The sequence below is a fragment of the Rana temporaria genome, chromosome 4 (genome assembly GCF_905171775.1).
Source record: "Rana temporaria chromosome 4, aRanTem1.1, whole genome shotgun sequence".
Taxonomy (NCBI): Eukaryota; Metazoa; Chordata; class Amphibia; order Anura; family Ranidae; genus Rana; species Rana temporaria.
Genome location: NC_053492.1, coordinates 234,277,205 through 234,301,363, shown reverse-complemented (window position 1 = coordinate 234,301,363; position 24,159 = coordinate 234,277,205). Strand labels below are relative to the sequence as shown.

The following is a 24,159-nucleotide window of genomic DNA, read 5'->3' as shown; positions in this document are numbered from 1 at the left end:
AAGCTCTTAGGTTTTAAGGCCCTGTAATAAAAAGTGAGGGCTGACTTGCACTATATTGTCAAAAGTAATGGGGTGCCTGCATTTACATGCACATGAACTTTAATTGCATCCCAGTCCGTAGGGTTCAATATTGAGTTGGCCCGGGTCAGGTGCAGGCCAGTAAAGTTTCTCCACCCCAAAGTTTCTCATTCATGTCTTTATGGACCTTGCTTTGTTCACTGGTGCGCAGTCATATTGGAACAGGAAGGAACTCTTCCCAAACTGTTTCCACAACGTTGGGAGCATGAAATTGTCTTGGTAGGTGTCTCAATACTTTTGAAAATATTGTGTATCTAAAATAAATTGCAAGAGGATAATACTTGTAATGTCAATAGCAGACTGCTTTTGACCAACACTAGAAAAATAACAGCTGGAATTGAATTGGTTTGCCAGGGACTTCCCTTTTTCCTATCATAAACATTCTACAGAACAGCCCATTTTCCCCATCTCTTTCATGGGGAAGCTGAGGGCTGTGTGAGATATCAGTCAGTCATTCTCTCAGTCACTCAAAACCGACAACTTGAATGGAATGGTTGGAAAGGAATTTGATTGGAGAGATAGCTATAAAGTATATACAGTATATGGCAGCACCTCCCCCACAAACATATTTTATCACAGCCCATCTAATCTTAGATAAGTTAGATCTTAGAAGAGTTCATATATAATTCACCTCCCCAATTTCCAGAGGAAGTTAGCTTGCTGACCATTTAAGCCAACAATTATCTACCCTCAATAAATGTGTGAAGTCTTTCCTAGAGAGTTCCTATGAACCTTTTTACAGTATATATTTTGTTTAAAACTATATCATCTATGACATATTACGAAATAATCTATGACATGATAAAACATGATACCGGAGTGTGCAGGAACTGCATGAGGGGTAAATCCTTCAGGAGCATTCTCTGAGGCAGAGGAAGTCCACAGTTCTCACACACCGTGAAGAACTGTCCGGTTACTCGTATCCTATTATAAAAGAATTAAATTTTTTTTTTTAGCAAGTGTAAGTTCCCTTCAATGTATAGGAGTGCTACAGTATAATGTGACAGGGCAAGTTCTTCATACCTTCCATCCACACTGAGAGCTGGACAGTATGTGAGATAGGCTGCAGCCAGCACACAGTTTGTGAGGAGGTCATTACTATTGTTCTGGTTAATTTTATCTCTCCATGTTTGTTCTTGTATTTTCAACCTTGAGGAAAAAAAATACAGTATTCCCATTAGGCTCCAAAACACTCCACATCCAAAATCCTCTGGTTTTTCAATTGTGCCAGTGTAATGTCGCTTGTAGCTTGAAAAGTTTTGACACAGGACTTGTAGGCTGAAATGCGTCAACTGATTTTTATCTGTGTACAATGTGGCTTTTTAAAAAAAAAAAAAGATTTTTAAGAGCGACAACTGGTTGTGCAGGTAATCTTAATGGATTATGTGACAGAGTCGCTTTTCGGCGGGGGGGCCTGTGGAACCCAGAATCCCTTGGAGAGGTTGGGAAACCCTTGCTTCAGCTCCCCAGCTCCCCATGCACCACCTGTGTCTATTAGGGGCACAGGGTGACCGAGAACCCCAGTCTGATCTGTACTAATCGGACTCACTGTACAACCATACTGGAATGTTGTATATATATATATATATATATATATATATATATATATATATATATATATATATATATATATATATATATATATATATACTGTATATATATATATATATATATATATATTGTATATTGTCTCATACTATGGTGTGCTCTCTGTTGGGTCATTAGGGGTGAGGCTGTATTCCATTGTTCTATTGTGTCTATCTGCCTTGGGTATTATGGAATGTGTATGTGTGTTTGCTGTAAGGAGGGAGGGGGAATTCCTCCAACAGCTCTCCCTGCTCATTGGATTTACCCTGCTCAGAATGCAAAGGGGGGGGGGGCTTATCCCGAGTGTTACATGTACCTGTGTTTCAATAGACAGTTCATGGTCAGCAGCCAAAACGAGTACTGCTGAGTTTGTGGTTGTCAGCGGTTGGAAGATCTGATATCTATATTCAGACTGGAAGGAAGTGGTATATGACGAAAGCACTCGAGCAGAGTGTGGGACATTTCGTTACATTGGTGGCAAGCAGTGGGACGCTTCCTGCAGTCTGGGACATCCAAATCTCCACCTGGATCCAAGATCAGGATAGCAGACTTTGGTCACCCCAGCGGAGATTTGGATCTGGTATCAGAGTTCCAGAGGCTGCTGTGGATCATCCTTTCAGCATACTCCAGGACTGTGTCTGCAGATAAATACCTAGAGCTCAGGCAGCAGATTTGGGTAGGACTCTGGATTGGAGCCATCCAGGTTGCTGGTATGCAACAGGGCAAGTGCTTTTCAACCCCAGAGCAACAGGCCAGTGACCAGCGGGCGTTGCGGATGGCATTCCTGGGAGAGCGGCCCCAGGAGCAATGGGTGACTGAGTTGGACAGATTGGTCCAACAGGAGATAAAGCTGGACAATTGTTATCGGGCTCTGGAATGGCAGGCAGAGCAGGAATATTTAGGGCAGACAACAGAATGCCTTCGAGAGGGATATGACTTTGGCGGCCCTGGATTGCTGTAGGAGGGCCTTACAGATCATTTTGTGTTTGGCGATGAAGGGGAACCTACCCTTGAGGACATGCAAGAATACAGAGAGGCTATGCTTGGTCTTGTAGGGGTCTCAGAGCTTAAACCTGATCTGAACTATTTGCTAAGGAAGGAACAGCATCTGGAAAGGGCATACAGGAAACTGCTAGAACACGTTCAGCAGCATGCCAGAGAATCAGCAGTGGAAACTCTGGAGATTGCCATCTCCAAAGCTGAAGTGCTGACAACAGGGCAGAGCTCTGCTAACCTCTGCCCAGCACCCATAACATCTTCTGAGTTATAAGGACAGGAGATGGTAAGTCTCTATCCCCAGACACCAGTTCCAGAGACTGGGAATTTAATAGACTTCTCTGCTGAGGAAGGACAACCTGGTGAGACTCAGAAGAGCTGGCATCAGGGTCAAACATCACTGATCTCTGCCCAGCACCATCAGCAGCATCTGTGGAGTTACCAGAAACTTCTCTGGCTGAAGAGCTGACAAATGGACAGAGGGTCCAAGACCTCTGCCCCACATCTGCGGCAGTTAGGGAGTCTCAGGGTGAAAAGGAGATGGTCACTTTCCAGCAGCAGATTAAGATCCAGGGGGAGAAGGGAGAGGAGGTGTCCGTCCTTCCTTCTCAACAGTTGGCCAGGGTGGAGGAAGCAATCCTTCCTCCCCAGCAAAGATCAGTGCACCTGGGAGACAGGTCGTCCCAGCAGTCAGATGAGGATAAGGGGGATGGAGCAGCCGACTCCCCTTCCCAGAAGCAGACGGCTTTCCAGAATAATGCCACCAACCAGCAGAAGAGCTGGCAACAGAGCAGAGTGCAGCTGGCCTCTGCCCATAACTAACAAAAGACGCAGTATCCACCTGTATACTCCAGGGATGTTGGGCAGTCAGCCCAGATCCCCAACAGAGTGATGAAGTGATCCCAGACACCCTGTCTTCTTTCCAGCAGCTGAAAGGACTCCTTGGAGAAGGGTCAGCTGCACTTCTCCCCAGCGGCGGGTATGTTCTCTGATAGAGGCAGAGGTTGGCTGTGTGAGTAATGCTATGTTTGGGACAATTTATTTGGGGTACTGTGTGGATACCGGCATTGGGGGACTGGAACTACTGACTAACTTAGGAGTCAATCCAACTGGGGTGTCCTCCTGTGTTAGTCTGTTGCCGAAAGGGGAGAGACGTGACAGGAGTCACTTTGGACAGGGTGCCCATGGAACCCAGAATCCCTTGGAGAAGTTGGGAAACCGTTGTCTCAGTCTAAGTCACCCTGTGTCTATTAGGGACCGAGAACCCCAGTCTGATCTGTACTAATCGGCCTCACTGTAAAATCACCTTGGAATGTTATATATATATATATATTGTATATTGTCTCATACTATGGTGTGCTCTCTGTTGGGTCATTTGGGGTGTGGCTGTATTCTATTGTTCTATTGTGTTGTCTGCCTTGGGTATTATGGGATGTGTATCTGTGTTTGCTGTGAGGAGGGAGGGGGAATTCTTCCAACAGCTATCCCTGGTGATTGGGCAGTCTACCCCATCCAGAATACAAAGGGGGGATTGTCCTGAGTGTTACCTGTGTACCTGTGTTTCAATAAACAGTTCATATTCAGCAGCCAAAACTAGTACTGCCTAGTTTGTGTATGTCAGCGGTTGGAAGATCTGATATCTGATACTCAGACTGGAAAGAAGCAGTATATGACAAAAGCACTCAAGTGGAGTGTGGGACGTTTTGTTACAGATTACTTCTCCCATATAAACGACTGTGGATCAAGCACTCGTGAGCTCTTTTAATATCATGTTGTATGGGTAGAAGCACTGAACATTTTGTTTGCAGCTTTAAAAAGTACATGAGCTTCTTTTGAGATAAATACTTCAAGCATTTTTGGACTGAAAGCAAAGCACCCTCTGTCCACATAATGCAGCAAATGACCTGATGATTCTTTATAGTCATAGGACAAATAAAAATCTCAAATACATGAATAAGGGCACTAAAGAATTTGTATCACAAGAAACATGATGCATATGCATTTCTTATGGATTGATATGGAGCGAATGGAATCAACTGCACTTATAGCCAACCTCTCCAGGATGTCTACTGATGCCTCCAGCTTCTCTTCATGGGACTGCAGCTGCTCCACAAGCTGGTATTTCTGATTGACAGCAGCATCATATTCATCATGGAGTCTGTCTACCTGAAATGGTAAGGCTGGCCCATTACTAATTTGTACACAATCAAACAAGGAGATATATTTAATGTGAGGAAAGATGTGAGATGATCACCATCCAATCCAGCAACAAACTTTAAGTCTGCGAGCACTTCATGTCACCTCATGTCTATGAACATACTCACTATATATTACCATCTAATCTCTAAGAAAATAGCAACTGGATCATATGTTACTTGCCAACATGCATCTACTGTAGGCCTGCTTCTCATACATTCATGGGTAAATAGGTACACTCAAATAAATGCAATCTTTTCTAGTGTAAAAACAATACTTTCTGTCTATGGAAAGCTTAGCAGAAATGAAAAAAAAAAATACTCTTGATAATATATTATATACACCGCTACAGGACAGAGTTATATCTATATTGCTAGAAAGAGCAAAATGTTGTGTTCTGAGTCAGGTCCCTATTACTGCACATTCTTAGCACAAAATAATGCAGTAAGGCATATATAAACACAGTATAAAACATCTTAGAGTGGAACACCAGGAATTGCAGTACTTTTAAAAATATGCAGGTTTATATATCACCTTGAGGATTTCTCTCTTGTATATAATATTTAAATTTTTTACTAAGCGCTGGGAGTACAGCTATCACTAAACTCTGAACACACAGCCAGCGGCTTGGACATCCAGCGGCCCGATCCATGTGCCAAAGGCACCCTCTAAGAGGATAATTCCGTAATTAATTCTATTAGCAGCCCTGATGAAGGGGGAGTCCTCAGTCCCCCGAAACGCATTGGACTTTTTATACTGCTGAAACCTCAACTAAAACACATTATATTTACCTTTATTGGATACCCGGTGCTCCTTTACCTTCTTTTCTTCCACATTTTACGTGGAGACGACCTTAAGGCCGCACACAGAGGTAGAAGCCCAAGCCAAAACAGGGCTCACCACCACTTTTTTCTCAAACTGGGCACGAACCTCTGGAATCCATTTCTTTGTATCTGTCCACACCCTACCAACCTACAACACTGACTGATTGAGTCAGTCCTGCACAATCTACACCGACTTTTCTCAATCACTAAACTCCCACCACTCTAACAGGAGGAATACACAGCAGGCTCTCTGCCTCCCTCTCCCCTCCACTGTCAATTCAAAGAATACTTTTCATTTTGTGAATGAGTTCACATACTACTAAGTTGACCGTGACTTGGCAAGAGGTGAGTAGGGGTAGGCAGTGTAGCAGCAAGCAACCAATGGTCCAGTGTTAGAGCTCTGGAAGTATAGAAATAGCTGTACTCCTGATGCTTAATAAAAATGTAAATAATAAACAGAGAGATAAGTCAAACTTCATTTTTTTTATTGTTTTATTTAAAACTTTTTTACACTGTTGCTTTTTTCGATCAACTTTATTGCTATCACAAGGGATGAACAACATTCCATGTGATAGCATGGGCAGTGACAGGTACTCTTTACTAAGAGATCTGGGGGTCTGTTAGACCTTAGCTCTCATCTCTGCCCTCTGTATACATCAAGCTGAAACTGGAAGTGACAAAACCCTTGTTGCTTCCGGTTCCTTACATCACAGATGGAAGGTGGGTATGGATGTAGGGTACCTTTCTCCCCTCTCACTTTACAAGGATGCCAAGCGACATTGGTCCCGGGCTCCCGATCGCACAGGAGAGGCTGGTAAAGGCAGTGGGCAACAGTGCAAGGAAAGGCCCCCTTCTGCACCCTATAAAAGTGATTTAGTAGGTGTAGAGCTGCTCAGATCATTTAAAGCCCATCAATGGCTGAAAATTATGCTACCAGGATGATGCATGCAGCTGCTGGTATAATCACTTCAACCTGAGGACATACCAGTATGCCCTGTGGGATTAAAGTGATAAAAAAAATTGCATTAATTTAGTCCTTCCTATGAAAATATATACAAAGCCACAATGCATCTTTTACATTCTGTGAAGCCGAAGGAACTTTGTACATTTGTAAATGTAACAGAAATGTTTATAATAATAAACATGACTGTGCAGTGATCTGTTTAGCTTTTTTCCGGATTAGCTTTTTACCTCTGCCTGGAAAGAAGGAAGATCTTCAGCAGTCAGGGTGCTCAGAATGTGATGATGAAGTACAGCAGGCTCTTCTTCATAATTGTCAGTTACCTAAATAAAATAAAAACCATTTTGCAGTCTCGAGTATAATAAAGTAGTCACAATGTAGCTTTAATAAGTTGTTTTCAAATTGTTAAATGCAATCCTAATAAGACACAAAAATTCTTAAAAGATCTTCAATTTAAAATACCGGTAAGTAACTAAAGTGGAATTCCTAACATACATGGCTCTGTGGAGGATAAAATATGACATATTTCTAATTTAATTTGCTTAAAGCTGCACTATAAATCTTTGTGCAGCTGTGTGCATTACCCCATAGGCTACATGGGGTAATGCACACTTTAATGTACTTTAAGCATTTTTTAAATGGATAAAACACAGGAAAATATGCATGTACTGCAGAGATATACTGAATATGTTTTTGCCCACTGTGACCCTGATTTACTTAGGGGTCTCCACTCAGCCAACCATAGTCCTGTGGAGAGGAAACTGCTGTGAGGGTGCAGACTGGGAGCTGGTCTGTCCTGACCCAAGGCATACTGCAGAGTTGAAAAGATATTCTGGGAGCCGCACACCATTCCCTGTCATATAATCGGTAAGTAAAAGCAGCCTCAGCTTGTTCCATTTACGCCTTGCCCCAATGTGTTTTGCCATGCTCCCAGGTATTATTCATGCTGAGGCTTCTTTTACTTTCTAATTGCTGATAAGTTTCGACACTGGAAAATGATGATGTGACTATAGCAGGAAGAGCTATTCACTCAGCAACAAGATCATAAACAAAAACAACGAAGTGGCTGCAATGAAGTAGGAATTGCGGGCTCAGTTCCAATGCAAACTGCAGCAAAGCTTGCTAACATCCTTGCATTAATTTTAAAGTGATACTAAAATCTTGTTTTTTTCCGTTAAAAATAACAAACATGTTATACTTGCCTGCTCTGTGTGGTGGTTTTGCACAGGGCAGCCCAGATCCTCCTCTTCTCGGGTCCCTCTTTGGTGCTCCTGGCCCCTCCCTCCTGTTGAGTGCCCCCACAGCAAGCAGCTTGCTATGGGGGCACCCGAGTCGAGCCACTGCTCTGTGTGTCCATTCAGACATGGAGCCACGGCCCCGCTTGCCCCCTTTCTCTCCTCATCTGCTCACTGACTTTGATTGACAGCAGCGGAAGCCAATGGTACTGCACTGCTGTCTCAGCTAATGAGGAGGGGAGTCCCAGACAGCTGTGTCTCTCCTGCAACATTGCTGGATCTAGATGGGCCTCAGGTAAGTATTAGGGGGGCTGCTACAAACAGAAGGCATTCAATGCATTCACATAAAAAACCTTCTGCCTTTACAACCACTATAACTGCACAAAGAACCTACATTTTGATACACTAACCATTTTTGACTGCTCCTCCTTCACAATAAGGTCCTCCTTCTCTCGTTCTAAACCTGCCAACTTTTTCTGGCATTCTTTTAGTGGTACACAAAGCCGAGTGTATTCTACAATCGCAACAATAAATGCCACCAATGATGCAGCATCCTCAGAACTGTAGCGTGCTGCTGCAATAGTGATTCCTCCTTTTTTATTATCCTTTGTTTTGTCGCCATCATTTTGTGAGTATTTCTTAGCTGGAGTTATGGACTGGGGTGTAGCATCTGCGGAAAAGGACAAAGAACAATGCAGTTAAAGTTCCAACCTTCCAAATAAACATGGTAAACTACTGTATGTGCAAATTGTAAAAGATTTGTGTTTAGTGATGATTGTATCACATAAACAAAATAAATCTATGTTCATATTTTTTATTTTTTGTTCCCTGAAACAGATGTTCACTCCAGAGCTGCATTAAAACAACTAGAAATAAAGACACACTGCAGCTCACTTATTTAGTTTACATGTCAATGTAAAAAACATATGCAGTACTTTATTCACTTTAGTATGTGTTTGGAGGAGCAAATTTAGATTAAAGTGGACGTAAACCCCGAAAAATATATTTTTTTATGTCACAATGCCCAGTCTTGCCACACAGAGTTAATCCAGCTCTGAGCAATCCTCTTTTATTGTTCAGTGAAATAAAACGGACTTACAGAGAAAAACCTTAGTCCGTGCCGCCCCCTTGCTGTGAGTGACAGGTTATTTACATATCTCATGCACTAGCCTGGAGAGAGGCATTATTTTTTAATTCCCACCCCCACTCCTTTTCTGAAGTCATGTGGTTATTTTTCTGGATTTTGACTGGATGTTAGTGATCATAGCAGAATTTAGTGTAAGGAATACATAGGAAAAAATGCATGTTGACAAGGGGAGTGTAGAGGAGGGCGGGGAGTCTACTGACATCACGACTCCACCCACCGAGCTCCAGACAACAGATCCACCCACAGAATCTGCATTTTTTCAGTTCTTATAACAGACAGAGGGGAAACATTTGACAGGTAAGGATACATGCAGGAGGTATGTATATCCTTATAGATCAGCACTATGGCAGTAGTTTGGAAAGGATGAGAGTGGGTTTACATCCACTTTAAAATTGCCTCATTCTTTATTTTAAATTTGCTATTTTTTGCAATTTCTGCTGATGTAAGATTGTGCTGGATTATGGCCCAACCTTAGAGCATGAAGGGGACGAAGGTGATTGTGTCTGGTCATAGATGGAGAATTGGAAGTGAATGAGGATCAAAGGTAGAGGGAAGGTATCAGAAACAAGAACAGCAGGTGTGGGAGTAAAAGTCAACATAGCAAATAAAGGGAAACCATTAGAGCCTGCCTCAGCAGGTACTGATCTCAAGCTGATCACCTGAGATTCATCTGCATTCCAGGTGGCCAAATATGACCAAGACTATTAGCTAGGTGAACCCACTGCAGGTAGATCACTGACAATAGAGTTGTACATATTGGTTGATGTAAGAGTTGTCTTTCCTGGTTACCAGCATAGCAAATGTGTATTAAGCTAAACATCTCTTAATGGACAGCATCAAAATGAATGTGGCTGAAGTGCCAGTCACCATTGACTGGAGATTTTTCTCCCCTTAGTAACCCCCAAGCGCCCCTCTACCCCACCCGAGCAGATGTTCTCACTCAGGAGAGAACTGATAAGCAGGAGCAATAAAAGTATTTAAAACATTTATTTTAGTTTAAACTTTCAGAGCACATATAATTTTTTTCTGTAGTTTGGTGGATTCACTAGGATGCATAGACATTCAGTTCTTCAGAATATAGCATCTTTTTCCAAATTTGTGGTCAAATGATTTATAAGGAATTATTTCTGATAGATGCCCTAAAGCATAATGGTAGGTTCCAATAAGGTGAATTGCTATGTACTTACGTGGGGCAGCATTTTCCAGCAAAGAGCCTTCACCAGTGACACCTATGGAACCTTCTTTTGCTTTACCAAGGTAGGCCTCAACATCTTTTAGAGCTTGGTCTGGAAGTCCATCTTCAAGTTTAGCAATCCTGAATAGAGTTACGAACCTCATGAACAAATCTACAGTAACACTATTACACAATGTTATATGATTATACAGTACATTAAACAAGTGTTATGACTGGTAAACACGATCGGAATTTCCGTTGGGATAAACTCCAACAGATTTTTCAGACGAAATTCCATTCAAGCTGTCTTGCATAAACACTGTCACTTCAAATTCTGACCGTCAAGAACGCAGTGACGTATAACACTACGACAAACCGAGAAAAAATAAGTTCAATGCTTCCGAGCATGTGTCAACTTGATTCTGAGCATGCATGTTTTTTTTTCTCTGTCGTAGTTCCATACAGACAAACGGAATTTCCAATAGAATTTTCCAATAGAATTGTTCTCTTTCTAAGTCCGTCGGAATTTCCGAAGGAAAAACTCCAATGGGGCACACAATCGGTCGGAATATCCAATGAAAAAATTCCGTCTGACTTTTTACATCGGAAATTCCAATCATGTGTACAACGCATAAGAATATATTTAAAAAAAAACAAAAAAAAACACTATTTTTATGACCTGCTTATATACAGGTGTTTTGAAATAGTGAAATATTTATGTAACTGTGTAATAGGCCTGCATCATTTTATATTTATATTCTATGCTTGTTAGAACATTGTGCGATTTAAAAAGACAATGGACTAGATTCACAGAGAGTTACGCCAGCGTATCAGTAGATACGCCGTCGTAACTCTGAATCTACACCGTCATAAATTTAAGAGTATTCTGGAAACAAGATACGCTTAAATTAGGCTAAGATACGAGCGGCGTAAGTCTCCTACGCCGTCGTATCTTAGGGTGCATATTTACGCTGGCCGCTAGGTGGCGCTTCCGTCGATTTCAGCGTAGAATATGCAAATGAGCTGGATACGCCGATTCAGAAACGTACGTGTGCCTGGTGGATTTTTTTACGTCGTTTGCGTAAGGCTTTTTGCGGCGTAACGTTACTCCTGCTATATGAGGCATAGCCAATGTTAAGTATGGACGTCGTTCCCGCATTGAATTTAGAAAATTTTACGTCGTTTGCGTAAGTCGTTCGCGAATAGGGCTTTGCGTAAATTACGTTCACGTCGGAAGCATTGACTATTTGCGACGTGATTAGCAGCATGCGCACTGGGATACGGTCACGGCCGGCGCATGCGCCGTTCGTGAGAAACGTCATTTACGTGGGGTCATGTTTTATTTACATAAAACACGCCCACCTCTTGACAATTTGAATTTGGCGCGTTTACGCCAGTAGATTTACGCTACGCCGCCGCAACTTACGGCCTAGAGAGCAAATGATTTTGCTATCATGTAATGATCGAATTTTGATCGATAAATTGTTCAATAGACATAAATTAATCATTTTTTTTTTCATTTGTTTTGTCACATATGCCTAGTACAAATAGTTTGGGCGAGAAACACATTAACCTTTCAGTTTATCATTTGTTCGGCAGAATTTTCCAACCTGCTCCTCGATTATTTGGCTCTGAAAAGTTAACACCAGTTTTCTATTTGTGCCCATTAACTGGACAAAAAAAACAAACTAAGGGCCAAATTCTCAAAAAGCTGTGCAAATTTAGGATTATCTAACTTATGTCATTTAAGTTACGGCGCCCTAAGTTGGTGTCGTAAGTACCGTATCCACAGCGCATTTGCGCACAAAATTGCGCCATCCTTAACCTAAGTTCCAATGCGTGGTTATGGCAAGTGGGAATGAAGTGGGCGTGCTTCATTGTAATGAGCCGTGACCCCATGCAAATGAAGGGCCGGCAGTACTGCGCATGCGCGCACGAATCTGGACCTCACTGCGCATGTGCAGAACTTTGGTCATCGCAATCAGTGAGATAGGTAAAAGGCCAAGCGTACTTAGTTTGAGGATCGCCCTGTGTCTAAATAGCCCCAGTCAAACACACTTCTATTGCAAAAGTATTTCCCTGTGTTCCCTTCCTAAAGCAAGTTGCTTCTGCTTTGAACGTTTGTCAGTGTTTGTTGGTAAGATTTGTTTGTGAGAAAAGTTTTTGTGGAGTTGGAGGGTATAGTTGGTGTTTGTTTTTGCTAATTTGTTCTTTGTTTTGATTGTTTGCCTGTTTGTTTTTGATAAGTGTGTCTTTTTTGGTGTGTGATTGTTTTTTGTTTCCCTTTTTTGCCTGTTTGTTTTTGATAAGTGTGTCTTTTTTGGTGTGTGATTGTTTTTTGTTTCCCTTTTTTGCCTGTTTGTTTTTGATAAGTGTGTCTTTTTTGGTGTGTGATTGTTTTTTGTTTCCCTTTTTTGCCTGTTTGTTTTTGAATTTATAGTAGCTGTCTGTTTTTTTTGTTTTTTTTTGCTTGTTTTTATTTTCTTTGTTGTGTGTGTGTATTGTTGTTTGTTTTTTGGGTGAGTTCCCTGTTGCTGGGTGTTGTCTGTCATGGCTCCCAAGCGCAGGAAGCTAAATTTTACAGTGGCAGAGAAGCATATACTTGCTCAGGGCGTCATTAAATATGGGCGATTTCTCCATGGCCCTGAGAGCCACAACACCACCCCGGCCAGGAGGAAGGAGATCCTTAAAAATATCACAGAACGGATCAGGATCAATGCGGGGGGGGGGGACCAGGACCATCGCTGGAGTTCCAAAAAAGATCAATGACTTGAGGAGCGTGTCCCGAAACAAGCTGGCAACGCTGCATGCCCATACCAGTGGCACTGGAGGAGGGGGACCCTGCCCAGTCAGGATGAGTGAGGAGGAATGGGCAGTGGCCCAGTGTTTCCACCCACAGCAGGTGGTGGGCCTGCCTGGCTTTGGCTCTGATCCTCTTATGAGGACAGGTAATGTTTTTAACTTTCTATCTGGTGATTAGCATGTGTGGGTGGGGGAAGGGAAGATGTGCCAAGTGTGTGGATCCACCAACCTGTGATTGTTTTGTGTCCTCCCCAGATGGCCAGGAGGTATCAGCCCAGGAGGTTTCTGGGTCATCAGCCCAGGAGGTGGCAGCCCCATCAGGGCAGGAGGTGGCAGCCCCATCAGCCCAGGAGGTGGCAGCCCCATCAGCCCAGGAGGTGGCAGCCCCATCAGCCCAGGAGGTGGCAGCCCCATCAGCCCAGGAGGTGGCAGCCCCATCAGGTCAGGAGGTGGCAGCCCCATCAGGGCAGGAGGTTGCTGGCCCATCAGGGCAGGCTGCTGCACCACCCCCAAGACAGGCTGATGCAGAGTCCCAAGAAGGGCAGGATTCGCCATGGGAGGGGAGTGCCCACAACTCCCCTAATTTGGATGTTGAGTGGGAGGAGGATGAGGGGGAGGAAGATGACAATATTGAGATTGGGCAGCAAATCATGATGGGCCAAGATATGACCTTTGAGTCATCCCCTGAGGGAACACCAGAGGCACCCAGCAGTCAGGCCACCATCATGGGTGGCCCCTCCCAACCCTCCTCCAACATGCAGCAGCACCCATGGGTCACTCCAACCCCTCCTCCAAGGCCACAAGCCTCAGGGGCAAGTAGGAGGCCGACCCCGGAAACCAGGGGGGGGTTTGTGCGTCTGCCGGTCAGTCTGTTGAGGGACAATGCCCGGCAGACCCGCAGTCTGGCTGAAATCAAAAAATCAATGAGCAAGGTGGAGCACAGCCTGGGTGCAATGAGGGAGTCACTGGGTGACGTGGCCACCAACTCAGTGGGGGTCATCACGTGTTTGTGGGACCTGAAAAACGCAACAACAGGCGTGGCCCAGGAGGTGACTGCCCTCACCCAGGCTGTGCAGGCCAATACCCGGGCTGTGCAGGCCAATACCCGGGCTGGCCAGGCTAATACGGCTGACATTACTTCCTGTCTGACAAAGATAGCCGTTGCCTTGGAGGGAAGGCCAGCAGGAGGACAGACACCAGGGGAGGCTCCTTCTTCCCCTGCACAGCCCCCCCCATGAAAATACTCCCTCCCCTGCACAGCCCCCCCCCATGAAAATACTCCCTCCCCTGCACAGACCCCCCCCCATGAAAATACTCCCTCCCCTGCACAAACCCCCCCCCCCGTGAAGATCCCCCAGTCGGCCGTGGCCGTCCCCGTGCCCGTGGGCAGCCCAGAAGGAGCACTCGGCAACATCCTTAAGTTGCAGGGGTACTTTTGATTTTTTTTTTATTATTGTTTTTAACTGTACTTATGATTTGGTTTATGTGTGTGAATGATGTGTGAATGTGGGGGGGGGTGGCATTCCTGAAAACATAAGGGTGTCACCCTCAGTTTTGGTGGATTAGGGATCCCCAGGACCAGGGAGAAGTCATCCTAGGTTCCTGAATGGTGTATGAATGCACAGTGACATAATTGGAGCCGTGGCGGGGCGTTACTGCTCCCAAGTACCAAAGGTGGGGGGGTGTACTTGGATCTAATCCAATTCGATGTGCATGTGATGTGTTTGTGCTAGGGACCACAGTGACGTGCATTCATGCATTCTCATTGTGAGATAATTAATGTGCGTTTTGTACCAAAAAAAACATTCTCATTGTCATATAATTAATGTGCATTTTATGTACAAAGAAAATATTTAAAGGTCACATAATCTCTGTGATTTTTTCTGGGCAAAGCAAAAAAATATAGATAATTAGGGTCCATTTACTGGGCAAAGATGCCTTCAGCCAGTTGTCTCCTTATTACCTGGCCCTCAGCAGACCGGGTAGAGGGGTTTGGGGGGGGGGGATTGCCTGGGTGGGGGGTTAGGTCAGGACATATCTCAACATGCAGGCCCCTTCTCAGAGCAAAATTATGGAGGATGCAACATGCCCCAATAATTTGACAGACAAAGTCTGGGGAATACAAGAGTGTACCCCCAGTCTTGTCAAGGCATCTGAATCTGGATTTGAGAAGGCCAAATGTCCGCTCTACTATTGCCCGGGTCTGGATGTGCACCTCGTTGAATTTCCGTTCTCCTGGTGTTTGGGGGTTCCTAAAGGGGGTCATCAGGTGGGGTCCCAACGCATATCCAGAGTCACCTGTAAGGGAAAAGACAGGAGGATATTAGTCATGCATGTGCCCCTTGTGATGTCTGCATCATGGGGGGGGCATACCTGACACCAATGTCACTCACCAATCAGCCAGCTGTCTCCATACACATTCTGCTCCAAGTCTTAGTAGATCTTGGTCTGCCGTAGAATGTAACTGTCGTGGCACGACCCTGGAAACTTGGCACAAACGTGCCAGATGAGGCCATGGGCATCTACAATCATCTGGACGTTGATCGAATGCCAGCCTTTCCTGTTTCTGAACAGGTGTTCAGTTTCATGGGGGGGCTGTAGTGCCACATGGGTGCAGTCTATCGCCCCGATGGTCCTTGGGAAGCCAGCAATGCTGTAGAAGTCTGTCATGGCTTGCACACGCTGCTCCTCCTGGGTGGGCATCACAAATTGATTGGTCATGCGCCACAGTATGGCAGGGACCACCTGATGGACACATCGGCTCATTGTCGACTGCACCATCCCAGCCAGACCTCCAGATGCACGCTGGAATGAGCCACTGGATAAAAAATGGAGGGTTGCCATCACTTTATGTAGAGGTGTCAGGGCATGGGAGCGTCTGGTTGGGGTGATAAGATCCTCCTGAAGTAGTTGGGTGATCTCCAGGATGGCTTCCCTATCAAACCTGTAGTTGCCATACACCTCATAATCTGGCATCTGTAAAAGATCACGCCGTGGCCGATAAACTCTCGCCTGTGCCCTCATCCTCCTCCTCTGTGCCCTCCTCCTCCTTTGTGCCTGTAAGGCGGCAAGTGCCGTCAGAATCTTAGCTGGCCCTGGCATTTTTAACCACTTCCATACCAGGTACTTACGCAGCTTCCCGCCCAAGCCAATTTTCAGCTTTCAGCACTGTCGCACTTTGAATGGCAATTGCGCGGTCATGCTACACTGTACCCAAACAAAATTGGCGTCCTTTTTTCCCCACAAATAGAGCTTTCTTTTGGTGGTATTTGATCACCTCTGCGATTTTTTTTTTTGCGCAACAACTAAAAAAAGGCTGAAAATTTGGAAAAAAATTACGTTTTTATTTTTTTCTGTTAATTTTTTTGTAAATAAGTTTTCTCTTTCAATTACGGGCACTGATATGGCGGCACTAATGGGCACCGATGAGATGGCACTGATGGACATCGATGAGGTAGTACTGACGGGCACAGATGAGGTGGCACTGATTGGCGGCGCTGGTATGCGACACTGATGGGCACACATAGGCGGCACTGATGGGCACACATAGGCGGCACTGATGGGCACACGTAGGCGGCACTGATGGGCACACGTAGGCGGCACTGATGGGCACACATAGGCGGCACTGATGGGCACTCATGGGCGGCACTGGGCACTCATAGGCGGCACAGATGGGCACTCATGGGCGGCACAGATGGGCACTTATGGGTGGCACAGATGGGCACTGCTAGGTGGGCACTGGGCATGGATGGGCACTGTGGGGTGGCACTGATGGACACTGGGGTGGCGCTGATGGACACTGGGGTGGCGCTGATGGACACTGGGGTGGCAGCACTGATTGTTGCCAGTCAGTGCCCATTTGTGGGCACTGACTGGCATCTTTTTTCTTTATGGTTTTTTTTTTTTTAGACTTTTTTTTGGCTTTTTTTTTTTTTTTGCCCACCCTGGTGCTCCAGGGTGGGCATCCCTGGTGGTCCAGTGTGGCGATCCGAGGGGGGGCTGCGCTGATAAACAATCAGCGCTAACCCCCCCTGTCAGGAGAGCCGCAGATCGGCTATCCTCTACTCGCGTCTGTCAGACGCGAGTGAGGACGAGCCATCGGCGGCTCTTCCTGTTTACATCGTGATCAGCCGTGGTTGGACACGGCTGATCACGTGGTAAAGAGTCTCCGCCGGAGGCTCTTTACCGAGATCGGAGATGCAGGGTGTCAGACTGACACCCCGCATCACCGATCGCCGCGATGCGCGCCCCCACGGGCGCGCGCAGCATGAAATCCTGCAGGACGTTCTAGAACGTCCTGTCAGGATTTCATAACCACTTCCCGGACGTAAATCGGCCATAGGCCGGGCGGGAAGTGGTTAAACAAAGATCCTTCTCAACTATAGCTCTAAGCTCTAGTCACTACCTACAGCAAACCCTTCCACAGCATGTGTAAAATTAGGGCTGGTTTTATAATGTGGAAATTTAGTCAGGGAAACTAACAGGTGCGCACAGGGCGGAAAATACGGCGCACACACTTAATTTTGAGAATCGCCCTAACTCCCTCATTTGCATCTTTGCCTATCAAAAACAGCGGCGAGACTAGCGTAATTTGCGCCCGGGGATGCGCAGGTGTAACTAATTTAGGTACGGCTGAAAATACGGAAATCTGGGCTTAACTCGTTTTGAAGATCGTGCGCAAATATACGCGCCGTGTAAATTTAGAAAACTTGAGTTAAGTCTGCGTATCTCTTTTGGGAATTTGGCCCTAAAGGTCCAAATTACAGATTTTCAAATGATTTTTTAGCTAGAGTATGACCATCATAAGTGTTTAGTACTGGAACCCTGTATTATATTTCAACTGGTTCTTTTAACAAATACTTTGTCGTATGTTTTCTAATTGAATGCACTGCTTTGCTCTGACTGTTCCTGTTTCATTCCACAATGTAGAAAACAATTCTAGTAGTTTACCTGGCTTTCACCAGAAATGGTCCTAGTTTGTGTGCAACGAGTGTATCCTGAGACTGTAAGGTTCTTCAAGAAGCTTTATAAAATTTCTCTTCACTATATTACAAACTAAGTAATACAATTGGAGAATTGTTAAAGAGTAACTCCACCTTTGTTGCGAAAAAAACAATCCCTTCCCCTCAATGTACATTGCAAGGATTTTTACAAACTATGTTGAAGAGTCCTACCTGCTTGAAAGAATAGGTTTTTGTTATATAATGTCTTGTGATTCAGAATGGGAGTGACTTTTTTTATTTGTGATCAGCTGATACATTTGCAGGGCTCTAATGAGGAATATAGCAGGGTCGGCACCCCTTAGAAATTATTAACAATTTGGAAGCGTCTCACCAAACCTAACATTTTTGTTGCAGAGAATGTCTAAAATCTGACTTGTATCTTAGTGCAGACTTCTGGGAATATCATTGAGCTAATCACACAAGCAGGAAATGACATCTAGGGGGGTGTTCTGTATACCAACTGTGTACAGAGCACCTCCAGGTTGCCATATTGCATTACATTTTACATAAAAATACAGCCCTGCAGATTGAAATAAAAATATGAGTTTTAATAAAAATACGACTTGTGTATTGTATATGCTATATTATATTTTTGATTTGCAATATATTTTTCTCATGAAAGTCAGGGTACTCTATAAGTCTAGTATTGTGTAGAATGTTTAAATGTATGCTGAAATATAAAAAAAAAATGTTTTCAGCATCAACTTGATTGTCTATTAAATTGGTTAACTCGATCTAATAAACTTTAAAATCACATAGCTGTATCCTGTCATTGATAAAAAAGAAAAAACAGAACATGGTAATAATTACAAATGAAGTACAAGGGATGGGAATTTTTACTTTGAATGTTAGTCATGTTCTTTATTGTACCCTTATACTGCCCAGCACTGTTAGTGCGGCAATCAACCCCCACTGAGCTATTGTTTTCTGACAGGGGGACTGCCCCCCTGCCAAAACGCACTCATCGCATCCATTTGCTACCAGCAGTGGTCATATTCTGTTTTTCCAGCATGCTTGGTTGACAGAACCTGGTCGCGAGACCAGCTTCTATCGGATAGGGAGCTGAACACCAAGAGTTGAAAGTCACAAAGTTTTCTGTTGATCATTTTCTGACGATTTTCGGCCCTTGTGTACTCAGGCTAAGTAAATCCATTTGAATTTAACTTACTGATGTATCATATCAACAAACTTGCTGGTCTCCCCCATACAATATTGTATGTTTTTCCACCTTGCTCTATCAACTTTGTCAGCAGCATCTCTGAAGCCTAATGAAAAAACAAACAGACATTTTGGTTAAGGGTATTTACTTTTCTTTTTCCCGAAAAAAACAACACTAAGGCCTCGTACACACGATAGGTTAACCAGAGGACAACGGTCTGAAGGACCGTTTTTATCGGTCCAAACCGATTGTGTGTAGGCCCCATAGGTTATTTAACTAACTAACTTTGCTAACCGATAGGTCAAAACCGTTCGTTAGTACGCACAACCATCGGTTAAAAATCCACGCATGCTGAGAATCAAGTCGACGCATGCTTGGAAGCATTGAACTTGTTTTTTTTCAGCACGTCGTTGTGTTTTACGTCACTGCGTTCTGACACTATCGTTTTTTTAACTGATGGTGTGTACGCACGACGGACCATCAGTCAGCTTCATAGGTTAACCTAGGACAACGGTCCTTCAGACCGTTGTCCTCTGGTTAACCTATCGTGTGTACAAGGCCTAATACATTTAAGGAAGCTAAGTGGTTGATATGCTAAAACTGGAGTGTGTAAAATCTGGTGCAGTTCTGGATAGTAGCCAATCAGCTTCTGGGTTTTATTGTCAAAGCGTAAAGAGGTTGTAAACCTCCATTGGTAAGTTGTACCAATAGGTAAGCCTATAATAAGGCTTACCTATAGGTACTGTAAATATTTTCTAAAGGTGCGTCGTTTAGGATATATTTGCTGTACACTGCGCCAAGGAATGCAACTTTCAGTGGGGACAGCGCAGGCTTCGTTTGCAGGTAAGTGTCACATAATGTGTTAGTATGCTTTGCATACTAGCACATAATGGCCCGGATTCACAGACAGCGGCACACATTTATGCCGCCGTAGCGTATCTCCTGTACGCTACGCCTACGCAGCACAGAGAGGCAAGCACGGAATTCACAAAGCCAGTGCTCCCAAAACTGCGCTGGGTTTCTCAGGTGGAAGTGGGCGTGAGCCATGCAAATGATGGGCCGAGCGCCAGAAAAGTACTTAAAACGAACGAACGTCGGAACAAATGCCTATGCTACGCCGGATCACTGTGTACGCCGTTAGCGTAACCTACGCCCAGCCAGACCCACGTCCAACGTAAATTACGCTGGCTTGGGTTCCCTGGTGCAGCCTTTTGCGTGGATGCTGCTGAGTTACACCTCCTTTATGGGGCATAACTTTACGCCAGACGTATGATTTTACGCGCACTGCGTCGGACGCACGTACGATCGTAAATTGCCGTATCTCCCTCATTTGCATATTTGAATAGAAAATCAATGGGAGCGCCAAATGCGTCCAGCGTAAATATGCGGCCACTCTACGCCGGCGTAGGCAAGTTACATCGGTTGGATGAAGCCTGTTTTTAGGCGTATCTTAGTTTGTGGGCCCGGCACATAGATGCGACGGCGCATATTTGCACTTACGCGGTGTATCTGGAGATACGTCGGCGCAAGAGCTTTGTGAATCCGGGCCTATGTGTTTTACCTATCAGGGTTTACTTCCTCTTTAACTGAACAAGCTGAAGTTAGAAGCTGATTGGCTACCATGCACATCTGTGTCAGATTTTTCACTCTCCAGCTTCAGTAAATCAATCAATCCCTAAGGCCCCGTACACACGTCCGAGAAACTCGACGGGCAAAACACATCGTTTTGCTCGTCGAGTTCCTTGTGAAGCTGCGAGGATCTCGGCGAGCCAAGTTTCCCCGTTGACTAACGAGGAAATAGAGAACATGTTCTCTATTTGGCCCGACGAGATCCTCGTCGGTTTCCTCGGCCGAAAGTGTACACACGGCCGGGTTTCTCGGCAGAATATGGCTCCGATCGAGTTTCTGGCTGAATTCTCGTGTGTACGGGGCCTAAGTGTAAGACATACAATTTAAATGTACAAACCTATGTCACCTTACTGTCATGCTGAATATTACAATAAAAATTGTATAACCTATCACAAACAGGAAAAATACATTATCCATACCTCGCTTTGGAGGGGACGACTTTCCTACAGGTGAAGGCTGGAATCTGCTACTGGCTCTGCTGTCTGATTTTTCATTTAACGGACTTGGAGTTTTTAGAAGTTCGTTTGCATTTTCAGATTTTGGGAGGCAGCTGATCATGACCAAAGCCATTTCCAAAATCTAAAATCAGGGGGGGAAAAAGTGTAATATTTATTTTAATTTAATGGTTTACCTAAATTTGCTGTCATATTTATAAACGACAATAAATAATTATGGGACATTACTTCACTGGCCCAGCAATCTTGACAAAAATATTCCTTGGTTACCAGTCACAATTAGTCAACCTAATAAATAAGTCCAATTGTTTCTGTACTTGCAATGATGAAGAGAATTTAGAACAGAAGAATTACTGTATATTCAGCTTTTTTCACTGAATACCATTTCCTAGACTAAATGAAGGACATATGCTTAAGACAACATTATACACTCTACGGTAATCAAGTAGTTTCAGATGTACTTCTAATATATGATAGAACATGAAAGTTTAATCCTAATATTTTTTTGCCAGCTCACCTGATTTTACCCTGTTCTGATTTTTATAAAAATAAAATATTCTTTACCTGGCCAACCAGATATGGAGGGGTTTGGCATCGCACAAGTCTTTCCACACATGGTTTGTCCACCTTACTACACCAATGCATCACCTACAAGGAAACCATAAAGTTAATTACCTAACAGCAGTTAAAGGTGTTCAGCTTTGAATTTTTTTTGCCGTTTATGGAGCTCAATCAAATTTATAAGCACTTGTCTACTGTGTGCAAAAACTTAACCAGAAATTTTTGTGACCCACAAGTTTCCCCCCTTCATCAGTTGCATAAAAATACATACATTTTTTTCTGGAACTTATATTAGTCATTGCTTTTTTTGTAGGACAAACAAGACTCTTGTGTTTTTTCTATATGGACCTGTGTTCATTTTAAGATAGGTAGTGTTACTGTAATTAAAAAGTGCACATTTTATTCTATAATTTACCCCATTTGTACTGACGATTTTGACACAAAGCATTGCAAAGATATTTGCAAATGACAAAAGTGCCTTAGTGCCAAATAAAAATGTTCAGGATTTTTTTTAACATACAAAAAGAATATAAATAAAAATATGGTAGATAAACAGAAATATACAACTAAAGGTTGATTTGTGGTTATATAAGAATATAAAAAAAACAACAAAAAAAGTTTTATTTATTTACAGGTAAAGTTTATTTAACTGCAGGGTCACATCTTTGATCTACATATGAATGAAATAGTAAATAAGATGCAACAGTTCTTGGATTGAGGTAAACACAGGCCAAATATCGGCTGGGTTCCACAGAAACCGGCCGACATTTGGTCAGTGTATATAGAAGCCTGTCTGGCTTCTGCTGAACGGGCATACTTGAAAACCAGCAGCCTGTCTGGCATCTGACCAGTGTGTTCTGGTGGGGAGACAGTCCTCCTATCAAGTCACACAAAAGCTAAGCGAGGAGATCGTTGCATCGTTAGTACAGCAAGCCTCTTGCAAGCTCCTCAGTTTTGTTTTGTTTAGCCTGCTGGGTTTAAAAAAAGAAAAACACCTGTGTGTACCAGACTTAAAGTCGTTATAAAGGGTAAAGATTTAAACCTTCAGTGTGCATCTCCCACCGCAGCCCCCCCTAATGCTTACCCAAGCCTGAGCACGATACAGCGATGTGCACAAAAGCAGTGTTTCTCAGGGCCCTCTCTCTCCTCATTGACTGTGACACAGCAGCATGATTCATTGGCTCCTGCTGCTGTCAATCACAGCCAGTGAGGAGGGAGCAGGGGGTGTTTCCCATAGACACACAGAGGCAGCTCAGGAAGGAGCATGCATGAGTGTCCCCAAAGAAAGCAGCCTGCTCTGGGGGCACACAGCAAAGGGGAGGGGCCAGAAGTGCATCAACAGGAGACCTGAGAAGAAAAGGATTGAGGCTGCTCTGTGCAAAACTATTGCATACAGCAGGTGAGTATGATGTGTTTATTATTTTAAAGGGAAAAAAAAAACATTATAAACACTGTAAGTGTCATTTTACATGGGAATTGCAGCTGTTTTTGCTGTGTGATACATATTGGCAGAAATTGCTGTGGAGTGGTGGCAACAGGATAGAGGATTAGGGCATAAATAAAATAAAAATGTTAAAAAGCAGATTCAAATGTGATGCTGTGGCTTTGCCTCCTCTGTTTTTATTCAATTCATATTAATAAAATATAAAAAAATACAGATGTACCTCATTTTTAACAATTTGCAGATTTTTCTTTAGTTCATTCAGTTCATCTGCTGCTTTCTCTGTCTTTTGCGTGACATCATGAAGGTAGGACTTTTTACTGGCCTCCTTCATGCGGTTAAATGCATCATCATATTCATCACTATTATCTAGGATTTAACAGTAAAAAATAATACTCAGTTTATAATGTAAAGACTACACGTTAATTACAGCATATACTAGTATTGTGTGAAGCAATACTTTTGTAAGTCTAGATGTTTTCTACTATTGTTTCTTTTAAAACCGGCTGCTGCAGAGCTGCCAAAGGCAGAGAAGAGGGGGGGGGGGCAGATAATTGATGGAAGTCTTAAATGACGGTGGAGTTAATTTTTTAACCACTTAACCCCCGGACCATATTGCTAGTCAAAGACCAGAGCACTTTTTGCGATTCGGCACTGCGTCGCTTTAACTGACAATTGCACGGTCGTGCGACGTGGCTCCCAAACAAAATTGGCGTCCTTTTTTTCCCACAAATAGAGCTTTCTTTTGGTGGTATTTGATCACGTCTGCGGTTTTTAGTTTTTGCGCTATAAACAAAAATAGAGCGACAATTTTGAAAAAGAATTATATTTTTTACTTTTTGCTATAATAAATATCCCCCAAAAATATATAAAACATTTGTTTTTCCTCAGTTTAGGCCGATACGTATTCT

The 24,159-nt window shown here is 43.7% G+C and overlaps 1 protein-coding gene across 1 annotated transcript in view; it reads right to left on the bottom strand.

The window, feature by feature from the left end:
* The window catches only part of LOC120937061 (dynein heavy chain 5, axonemal-like), a 342,938-nt gene that overhangs the window by 79,225 nt on the left and 239,554 nt on the right, over positions 1–24,159 (bottom strand). The window contains exons 76-85 of the mRNA XM_040350003.1: positions 23,472–23,617; positions 21,811–21,894; positions 21,211–21,370; positions 19,172–19,268; positions 10,212–10,339; positions 8,288–8,547; positions 6,873–6,965; positions 4,715–4,827; positions 1,102–1,227; positions 894–1,002 (exon numbers count right to left, since the gene is read on the bottom strand). Coding sequence (XP_040205937.1) covers positions 894–1,002; positions 1,102–1,227; positions 4,715–4,827; positions 6,873–6,965; positions 8,288–8,547; positions 10,212–10,339; positions 19,172–19,268; positions 21,211–21,370; positions 21,811–21,894; positions 23,472–23,617 — 1,316 coding nt within the window. The remainder of the gene's footprint in view (positions 1–893; positions 1,003–1,101; positions 1,228–4,714; positions 4,828–6,872; positions 6,966–8,287; positions 8,548–10,211; positions 10,340–19,171; positions 19,269–21,210; positions 21,371–21,810; positions 21,895–23,471; positions 23,618–24,159) is intronic.